At 45.6% G+C, this 11,184-nt stretch overlaps 1 protein-coding gene across 1 annotated transcript in view; it reads right to left on the bottom strand.

The window, feature by feature from the left end:
* Positions 1-1,027: 1,027 nt before the first annotated feature.
* Positions 1,028-11,184, bottom strand: part of LOC139275780 (SH2 domain-containing protein 1B2) — a 31,438-nt gene continuing 21,281 nt past the window's right edge. Inside the window, exons 3-4 of the mRNA XM_070892983.1 lie at positions 1,523-1,673; positions 1,028-1,068 (exon numbers count right to left, since the gene is read on the bottom strand). Of these exons, the coding sequence (XP_070749084.1) occupies positions 1,028-1,068; positions 1,523-1,673 (192 nt within the window). The remainder of the gene's footprint in view (positions 1,069-1,522; positions 1,674-11,184) is intronic.

Here is an 11,184-nt window from a genome sequence, read left to right as displayed (position 1 = left end):
CGCACAGCAATGATGTCACGCTCTCCGGGCGCAGGAGATCGTGGTGCAAATTAGCCAAGTTAGCGGGAGTCATTCATCTTGTCGCGCCAGTTTGGTAAATCGTTAGCGCCCCGTTATCGCACCCTGGAGGCAATACAGGAGATGCTAAGGAAGCCAATTTCTAGGCCATAGAATGGTTACAGCACAGGAGGAGGCCATTCGGCCCGTCAAGCCTGTGCTAGCTCTCTACAAGAGCAGTTCAACTAATCACATTCCCCTGCCCTTTCCCCATAGCCCTGCAATTTTATTCCCTTCAGGTACTTATTGAAAGTCTGCCTCCACCAGTGGCATCTAAAACAGAAACCACCTTACACAGAATGCTATGAATTATACATTGGTTCAGGGACTCGATGATGGAAACGATGATAGATGGTAAAAATTGAATCCTCATGTGTGAAAGACTGAGCCACATCATGGCAAGTGGTATTATCCAGCAAAAGCTGCTTTCTCATCCTGGCATTGAATGACCGCAGTCACTTTCCGAAAATTGTTGGTATTCTTCAAGATTAGCACTGCTTTCATAATTAGCTGGTAAAATTTTCACATTGTTGAAGCAATGCTGGTTCTTGCTTTACCCAGTCAAGAGAGGTTTCACCGTGTCTGAGTCCAATTGTTAACACACAACGACAATGTTCCCATCCTTTTCTCTCCTTTTTTTGCGTGGCTTTGATCAGGCACAGTAATCAACTATAGAAAAGTCTGGTCTCAATGCAATTGTAAATGCAGTAAGCTGAATGACTATTACGAACATTAAAAACTATTTACATTAAATGCAGGTTATCTGCTGTGGAGGGAAAAGACCTGGAGGAGCTGTGTGTGTTTTATGTCATGTTCATCTCATGTGCAAATGCAGTTATGCACTTATACACAAATTATGTCACTGTATTATTTTGCCAAATAAATAAATTTGCCAATTTATTTTCTACGATGACAATGTTACTTTACGAAAATAAAATATTGTTCTTCTGTACAACAATTTCAGGCATTTTCATTGAGGGAGGACTTCAACATAGTCAAGATCAGCAACTTCTGCAAAATAAAAAACAAATGAGTAATAAAATATGGAATTGTATTGAAAGAGTGTTTAACTCATTTAAAGGTTACTTTTACCTAATTTCTAGCAACATTGTTTTTTGTTCCCAGTTTATTCTATTTTCACCCTGCCTTTTCCGATCTCTGCAATCCATGCCACTTGCAGCAGTTCAGAGGGTAGGCACGCATTAATGTCAATGCAGTGTGTACCCAGTTAAAAGGAAATGTATCAAAGCAGCTCAAGTGATGCATCTGATAATATTCTCCACGGTAACTTATTAATAACAAAATTCCTAAAAAAAAATCAATAAATCAATAAAAGGAAGAAAGAAGAATGAGAAGTCTGACAGTGGCTGCAAGAAAAGTTGCTAATAATGCCACCATATTATAGCATATATAGAAACTGGGATTAAAAGAACACTAATAACAGTATTGGAAGATCTCTCCATACCTTCATAATCATTATCTTGGTCCAATCCATTAGCTTTGCTTTTTTCCAGAGGACAACGTAATTGAACCACTAGACCTCTGCCAGGCTTTTTATAGTAAGCAATTAAATCAGCCAGTTTTTTGAAGAACTTTTCTTTAACTCCATATCCAGTCTGTACAAATTAAAATAACAGTGTATCCTGTTAAAAACCAGTACAATCCATTCATGTTCACTGAATACTCTACTTATCAGAGTGTTATTCACATACTAGGAATTACAGCTAACATGGCTTTGCATTGAAATAATACATTAGGTCCCCTTTATAAGCTACCCAATCTTTTTATGCCTGTTTTACTTGTAGGAAATCACATAATGACTCCCCCTACCTTGTAAAAAAAAAGCCTTCATATAGTTCATCCTTTATAAAATATTTTCCTTACATACAAGAAGAAAGTATTATATTTTACTTGTTGCAATTTCAAGATACATTTATTCAGTGAATGTTTGTTCAGGTGAAGGATCTCAGTGATGGGGAACAGTATGTGTTTCTACTTTTTGCACACTAATAATATCCAGCTCTCCTAATTTAGGTACAGTTTGGTGCTATGAGTCCACACCTATTCGGATTTTAATTAAGACTGCCCAATTCATTTTGCTTTGTGCTCTTGCAGCAGGCTAATAGAAACAGAGGAATGTTGTAGTTCATCAGTCTAGTCTGCAGTTTAACCCATGTCTTAGAAGTTAAAGGACAGTGTACTATGCACTGCACCACCCAGTCCTCTAATATAAAGGTTCAAAAATTAAATAATCTAACATTAGTTTGTGACCAATAGTTTACACTTTAAAAAATAAGAGTTACATCTTTGTATACAGTTCAACAACTATCATTTGTACTTTAACAATACAAATTGGGTGGGGTAAAAAGAAAAGTCATGAATGCTGGAAACCTGAAATAAACAGAAAATACTGGTAATGCACAGCAGGTTGGTCAGTACCTGAAAAAGAAAGGTAGATTAAGACAAGAAGATAGATCTGATCAGCTGCATTGATTGTGGAAAGGTAGGGCACAATTTTCCCGAATGCCGTTTTTTGGCGTATTGCCAGAGTTACGCCCGTTTTTCTTAGCCCCAACTACTTCAAAAAAATAAGTAGCAAATTTCCCCGTTCTATTTTTTGAAATTGGCGCCACACAGCCTGTCCTGTAGCTTCGGGGGGTGGAGCCTAATGTCTGCGCCGAAAAAATGATGCTCCCTCTTCTGCGCATGCGCAAAATAAAAGGACGTTTTTGACATAATTGCTATGAGCACACATGCCCAGTACAGCTCCCTGGTCTGCATGCGGCCATTTTTAAAGAACCAGTTGTGTGTGAGAACTTTAATTCTCATTGGAAAAATCGGAGCTGCAATACAAGATGCAACGTGGCTCAAGGACCAAGAATTTCTTACAAGATGCAGTGGAGGCACTAGTTATTGGAATTGAGGCCAGATAGCACGAGCTGGACACCAGCAGAGGTCACATGAAAGTTTCACCAAAAGAAATGAAAAAACTTGCAGAAGATTATTGTGCAATGGTGACCATCCCGAGGTCTGGGGGCCAGTGCAAAAAGAAGGGGCAGAACCTTGGTCAAGTAGTTAGTGTCAAGTAATATTTTCATTTATTCAATGGAATTGCAATTGTAAATGTGACCAGCTGTATATGTCCCACCCAGCAGAAAGACACCCTCTCTAACAAGTTATATTTTCATCTTTGCAGAGGAAGGTGGCAGACAACAAACGGGAAAGAACTCAAACAGGAGGAGGCCTGGCAAATCTGCACCAACTGACACTCTTGGAAGAGATTTGATGGGTCCTGTCATGTATGTATGCTTGGGGTTATTAGCCACCAGGTGGCACCACTGTTGTAGGTCATTGGGCTGTACGCACGTGTGTGTGGCCCAGGTATAAAAGGCAGGCCATCATGTAATGTAATCACTTTGGGCCCTAATAAAGCAGAGCCAGATTTGTACCTGTGTTAGTTTACAGTATTCAGTCTATCGAGTTATTACATTCATAACATTTGGCAATGAGGTAACTTAAGAACCTTCGCATGCAAAAATGAGCACAATTGGAATTCTGGAGAGATTCGTGGAGGGAGAGGACTGGGCAGATTTTGTAGCTCGCCTGGACCAGTACTTCGTGGCCAACAAAATGGAGGAACCCACTGACGCAGTTAGGTGCAGGGCGGTCTTCCTCACAGCTTGCGGTCCAAAAATCTATGGACTCAAAGAATCTTCTCTCGCCTGCAAGTCCAATGGACAAGGACTATGAGGAATTATGTGCTCTGGTATGTGACCATCTCAAACCAGAAGAAGGCATCATCATCTCACGATATCAATTCTACACGCATGTTCGTTCTGAGGGCCAGGATGTATCGGAATTCGATGCCGACCCAAGACGTCTAGCTGGACCGTGTAAGTTCGAAAACGCGTTCGGAGACATGCTGCGGGACTTCCTTGTAATCGGCATCAACCACGAGGTGATCCTGCATAAGCTACTGGCGGCAGAGAGCTGGATTTGAGCAAGGCTATCATGATTACCCATGCATGCATGACGACGGACAAAAACTTAAACGGATATCATTGAAAATTCGGAACACGGCAAGTACTGTAAACAAGATTGTATCGTCGTTAGGCAGAGCTGCATAAAGCAGGACCTACTGGACTGCGTATGCGAAACTTGTGGCTGTCCAAAGTCCGCTAACGGGAATGAATCTGATTTCACCCTGTTGGCATTGTGGGGGCAATCATCGGCCTCATCAGTGTCGGTTTAAACAGTACATTTATAAAGGCTGTTTGAGACTGGGGCATCTCCAGCGCATGTGTTCGCAACTGAGCAAGTGTGCTGCGGCACACCACGTGGAGGATGATGACCAGTATAGCGCGGATCTGGATATGCAATCCAAGATACCAGAGGAGGACTGTATTCGTTCCTAACAAAGAGCCAACTGATAATGATTAATGTGAAACTTAACGGCATGTCGGTACCGATGGAATTGAAAACGGGTGCGAGTCAATCAATAATGAGCCAGAGGACATTCGACAAGCTGTGGGATACTAAGGCTGTGAGGCCTAAGCTGAATCCAGTCAATACCAAGTTGCGCACGTACACTAAAGAACTCATAACGTTGACTGGCAGTGCAGTAACCAAGGTGCCGTATGATGGTGCGGTTGATGATTTACCATTATGGATTGTTCCAGGCAATGGTCCAACACTGTTCGGCAGGAATTGGCTAGAAAAAAATCAAATGTAATTGGAACGATATCAAAACGTTGTCGTCAGAGGATGATACTCCATGTGCTCAAGTGCTGAGCAAGTTCCCCTCGCTGTTTGAACCAGGCATCGTCAAATTCACGGGAGCCAAGGTGCAGATCCACGTCGACTCGGATGCAAGACCCATCCATCATAAAGCTCGGGCAGTTCCGTACATGATGAGGGAGAAGGTTGAAATCGAACTGGACAGACTCCAGAGTGAAGGGGTCATATCACCGGTCGAATTTAACGAATGGGCCAGCCCCATTGTTCCTGTGTTGAAGAAATGTCACTGGCACTGTCAGGATTTGTGGAGACTACAAGGTTACGAGTTTTGAAACAGGATCAATACCTGTTACCGAAGGCTGTTTACAACGCTAACTGGGGGGGAAGTCGTTCACTAAACTGGATCTGACATCGGCCTACATGACACAGGAGCTGGTCGAGACGTCGAAGAAACTTACGTGCATCAACACTCATAAAGGACTATTTATCTACAACAGGTGTCCTTTCGGTATTCGCTCAGCTGCAGCCATAGTTCAGAGGAACATGGAGAGTCTATTGAAGTCCCTAGAACCATCGTGTTCCAAGATGACATCCTGGTCATAGGTCGGGACACAGCCGAACATCTGAACAACCTGGAAGAGGTTCTACATCGTCTGGACAAAGTGCGACTCAGACTGAAATTTTGAAGTACGTCTTCATGGCACCGGAAGTCAAATTCCTGGGGAGGAAAATCGCTGCTGACAGCATCAGGCCTACAGACTCGAAAACTAAAGCCATCAAAAATGCATGCAAGCCTCAGAATGTGATGGAGCTGCGTTCGTTCCTTGGTCTACTCAACTACTTCGGTAATTTCCTACCTAGATTGAGCACTTCATTAGAGCCACTGCACATGCTGCTAAGAAAAGGCGACAACTGGGTTTGGGATGCGTCTCAAGATAGAGCTTTTGAGAAAGCTACTAATCTGCTTTGCTCTAACAAGCTGCTGGTACATTATGATCCGTGTAAGCATCTAGTATTGAACTGTGATGCTTCGTCATATGGAGTTCGTTGCGCGCTCCAACAAGCTAATGAATCGGGTAAACTACAACCTGTTGCGCATGCTTCTAAAAGTTTGTCAAAGGCGGAAAGAGCCTACAGCATGATAGAAAAAGAAGCACTAGCCTGTGTGTTTGGGGTTAAAAAGATGCATCAGTACCTGTTTGGTCTTCGGTTTGAACTGGAAACAGATCACAAGCCACTCATTTCATTGTTTTCAAACAAAGGTATCAGTACCAATGCATTGTCCCGCATCCAGAGGTGGGCGCTGACATTATCTGCCTATGATTATGTCATTCGCCATAGACCTGGCACCGAGAATTGTGCCGATGCACTGAGCTGTCTGCCATTGCCCACACTGGAGGTGGAGACGCCACAACCTGCAGACCTACTGTTAAATATGGATACTGTTGAAAGTGAAGGAATCCCTGTCACGGCTCAACAAGTTAAGACCTGGACCAGCCAGGACCCGATATTATCGGTTGTGAAATGTTGTGTCCTTAGTGGTGATTGGTCTGTCATACCCAAGCAAATGGGTGATGAGACCAAACCTTACAACCGTTGCAAAGACGAACTATCCATTCAGTCAGATTGTTTACTGTGGGGTAATCGTGTTGTTAAGCCTAAGAAAGGCAGAGAGAAATTTGTACTTGATCTACATAGCACTCATCCCGGTATTGTCATGATGAAAGCAATTGCCAGGTCTCATGTATGGTGGCCTGGAATTGGCTCTGATCTGGAATCATGTGTGCATCAGTGCAACACTTGCATGCAGCTAAGTAAACCACCAGCAGAATCACTGCTGAGTCTGTAGTCGTGGCCATCTAAACCATGGTCCAGGATCCACATCGACTTTGCAGGTTCCTTCCTGGGAAAGATGTTTTTAGTTGTGGTGGATGCATATTCCAAGTGGATAGAGTGTATAATCATGTCATCCAGTACATCCACAGCTACCATTGAGAGCCTTCGTGTCATGTTTGCCACTCATGGTCTGCCCGACATCGTTGTAAGCGACAACGGACCTTGCTTCACTAGTCTGGAGTTTCAAGAGTTCATGAAACTCAATGGTATCAAACATGTGAAATCAGCACCATTCAAACCCACATCTAATGGTCAAGCAGAGTGTGCTGTCCAAACCATCAAGCAGAGTATGAAACGTGTAACTCAAGGTTCACTGCAGATTCGCTTGTCACGCATATTGCTTAGTTACAGGACAAGACCCCACACGCTTACCGGGGTCTCCCCTGCTGAACTATTGATGAAGAAAAGTCTCAAGACCAAGCTCTCTCTTGTCCACCCTGACTTGAACGATCATGTTGAATACAGACGTCAAAGTCAGCAGTGATCGCGCTGCTGTGTCACGCGACATTTCTGTTAACTATCCTGTATATGTACTAAATTATGGTCAAGGTCCCAAGTGGATCGCCGGTACTGTTACAGCCAAGGAGGGTCAGAGAGTGTTTATCGTCAAGCTCGAGAATGGGTAAACATGCAGGAAACATGTTGATCAGATAAAGCTGTGGCACACGGATGAACAGGAACAGTCTGAAGAAGATACAATCAGTGACCAACCAACCTACCCTCAGTCATCAGAGGACTCCGCTGTCTTCAGTGAATCTGGACTTTCAATCACTGACATGGTCAATGAATCTGGACTTTCAATTTCTGACATGGTCATTGCCACTCCCATCACATCGGCTACCCAGCCCCCAGTCATAACAGACTCAGAACGCTCGCCTAAGGCTGGAGTTGAACTGAGACGATCAACTCGGGAGTGCAAAGCCCCGGACTGTCTCAATTTGTAAAAAGATTGTTATCAATATTTTAAAGGGGGGGATATTGTCATGCATGTATGCTTGGGGTTATTAGCCACCAGGTGGCGCCACTGTCAAAGGTCATTGGGCTGTACGCACATGTGCGCGGCCCAGGTATAAAACGCAGGCCATCATGTAATATATTCACTTTGGGCCCTAATGAAGCAGAGCCAGGTTTGTACCTGTGTTAGTTTACAGTATTCAGTCTATCTAATTAATACATACATAACTGGTCCTGCCTGGAGAAAAGCAACCACCACTGCACAAGCAGAGCCCACACTGTAGGGAGAGGGTATGTCCTGCAAATCCGACAGCCTGGCTTTGCTAAATGTCTGGTCTAGCCATGCTTTGGTTCATGGGGATATCTCCATTAGCTACGCTTCATTTGATGCAATGTGCTATCATTTATCGTAGTCCTTCAAATCAGCTTGCTGCCTGCGCTGTGTGAGCCTACTCATGCAACCCACCCTGCCCCCTCCTCTGCTGCTAACCATTTGTCTGTTTTGTTATATTTTGCAGAACTTGAGGCCAACCCTGACGATGCAAAAGAAGATTCAGATGCGGTGAGCCTGAAGAGGAATACTATTGTGTTCCGAACACAGATGAGACTGCACACAGGGAGATTAAAGTAACAGTGACCTCAGTCTTTATTAAGACACTCCAGAGTGAGGAACAGGCCTTAGGGGCCGGCTTATATACAGTGCTCCCAAGGGATGCTGGGATCCCTTGGGATTTCAGGGGATGAGCTCCCTGGTGGCGGACCATGGGAGTGCATGTTTTACAGATACACATCACTCCCTCCCCAAAGTCAAAGTGAAAACTATTTACAAGGTGAGGCGGTCGGGAGCCTTTCTTTCCCTGGTGGATCGCCTCAGTACAAATGTCTGTTCTGGTGTGTTGGCTGTGCCCTCGCTGGGCTGGCGTGTTGTTGGCTCTGCAGGGCTGCTAGGTGAGCCTGTCCTTGCTGGGCTGTTGGGCGTGATGGGTTCGATTTCCTGGTCCGACGTTGATCCTTTGGGTGTGTGTTGTGGGCTCGAAAAAGGTGGTGTCTGCTGTGGGTTGTTCAGGGCAATCTGTGAACCACAGCCTCGTTTGTTCCAGGTGCTTTCTGCAAATTTGTCCATTGTCTAGTTTCACTACAAACACCCTTTTCCCTTCTTTAGCTATCACCGTGCCCGCGATCCACTTGGGACCATGTCCATAGTTTTGCGTATACACAGGGTCATTCAGATCAATTTCCAGTGACACAGTGGCGCGACCATCGTTTACATTTGGTTGCTGCCGCCTGCTCTCTAACTGATCATGCAGGTTGGGGTGAACCAGCGAGAGTCTGGTTTTAAGTTTCCTTTTCATGAGTAGCTCAGCCGGGAGCACCCTTGTGAGCGAGTGGGGTTTCGTGCTGTAGCTGAGCAGTACTCGGGACAGGCGGGTTTGGAGTGAGTTTTTTGTAACTCGTTTAAGGCTTTGTTCGATAGTTTGTACTGCCCGCTCTGCCTGCCCATTGGAGGCTGGTTTAAACGGGGCCGAGGTGACATGTTTGATCCCATTGCGGGTCATGAATTCTTTAAATTCGGCACTGGTGAAACATGGCCCATTGTCACTGACCAGTATGTCAGGCAGGCCATGGGTGGCAAACATGGCCCTCAGGCTTTCAATGGTGGCGGTGGCGGTGCTTCCCGACATTATTTCACATTCAATCCATTTTGAAAAAGCATCCACCATCCCCAAGAACATTTTACTGAGAAACGGGACTGCATAGTCGATATGGATCCTCGACCATGGTCTGGAGAGACAGGACCAGAAACTTAGTGGTGCCTCTCTGGGCGTGTTGCTCATACGCTGCATTGCCGTACACAGGACTGTAAGTCAGAGTCGATACCGGGCAACCACACGTGGGATCTGGCTGTCACTTTCATCATTACTATACCCAGGTGTGTGCTGTGGAGATCCGAGATGAACGTCTCCCTGCCCTTTTTTGGTAGCACTACGCGATTACCCCACAACAGGCAGTCTGCCTGAATGGATAGCTCATCCTTTTGCCGCTGGAACGGTTTGATTGGCTCTTGCATTTCAACGGGGATGCTGGCCCAGCTCCCATGCAGTACACAGTTTTTTACTAGGGACAGCAGAGGATTTGGGTTGGTCCAAGTCCTAATCTGGCAGGCCGTGACAGGTGATTTATCATTTTCAAACGCTTCCATGACCATCAACAAGTCTGCGGGCTGCGCCACCATCAACAAGTTTGCAGGCTGTGCCATTTCCACCCCCGTGGTGGGCAAGGGTAGCCGACTGAGAGCATCTGCACAGTTCTTGGTGCATGGCCTGTGGCGGATGGTATAGTTATATGCTGATAGCGCGAGTGCCCACCTTTGTATGCGGGCTGAGGCATTAGTATTTATCCCCTTGTTTTCAGCGAACAGGGATGTGAGGGGCTTGTGATCGGTTTCCAGCTAAAATTTGAGGCCAAACAGGTACTGATGCATTTTCTTTACCCGGAACACACACGCTAATGCCTCTTTCTCAATCATGCTGTAGGTCCTCTCGGCCTTAGACAAGCTCCTGGAAGCATAGGTTGCAACTTTCCCGCAACGTTAGCTTGTTGTAATACACACCTGACTCTGTACGACGAAGCGTCACATGCTAGCACGAGTCTTTTACACGGGTTATACAATACAAGCAGCTTGTTGGAGCATAAAATGTTTCTGACTTTCTCAAAAGCAATTACTTGGTTTTTTCTCCATACCCAGTTCTCACCTTTGCGCAATAACACAGGTAGGGGCTCTAAGAGGATGCTTAATCCTGGTAGGAAGTTACCAAAATAGTTGAGGAGTCCCAGGAATGACCGCAGCTCCATGACATTCTGTGGCCTGGGCGCATTCCTGATACCCTCTGTCTTGGCGTCTCTGGGCCGAATGCCGTCCGCAGCGATTTTTCTCCCCAAAAACTCCACTTCTGTTGCCATGAAGACGCATTTCGACCTCTTCAGCCGCAGCCCTACGCGATCCAGTCGCTGGAGGACCTCCTCCAGGTTTTGTAGGTACTCAGCGGTGTCCCGACCCGTGACCAATATGTCGTCCTGAAAGACCACTGGTGTGGTACCAACTTGAGTAAGCTCTCCATGTTTCTCATGAAGATCACTGCAGCCGACTAAATTCCAAACGGGCATCTGTTGTAGATGAATAGTCTCTTGTGCGTGTTGATGCAGGTGAGGCCCTTCGAAGACTCCTCCAGCTCCTGCGTCATGTAGGCCGAAGTCAAGTCGAGCTTGGTGAACGTCTTGCCTCCTGACCGCGTCGCAAATAGGTCGTCTGCCATAGGTAGCGGGTATTGGTCCTGTAGCGAGAAACGATTAAAAGTTACTTTATAATCGCCGCAAATCCTGACTGTGCCATCACTTTTGAGTGCTGGAACAATCGGGCTGGCCCACTCGCTGAATTCCACTGGGGAGATGATGCCCTCGCGTTGCAGCCTGTCCAGCTCGATTTCCACTCTCTCCCTCATCATGTGAGGTACCTTGTGGTGAATGGGTCGTGCCTCTGGG

Source organism: Pristiophorus japonicus, chromosome 11 (assembly GCF_044704955.1).
Source record: "Pristiophorus japonicus isolate sPriJap1 chromosome 11, sPriJap1.hap1, whole genome shotgun sequence".
Lineage (NCBI taxonomy): Eukaryota > Metazoa > Chordata > Chondrichthyes > Pristiophoridae > Pristiophorus > Pristiophorus japonicus.
Note: the sequence above shows the minus strand (reverse complement) of the source record. Positions and strands in the feature narration are given on the sequence as shown.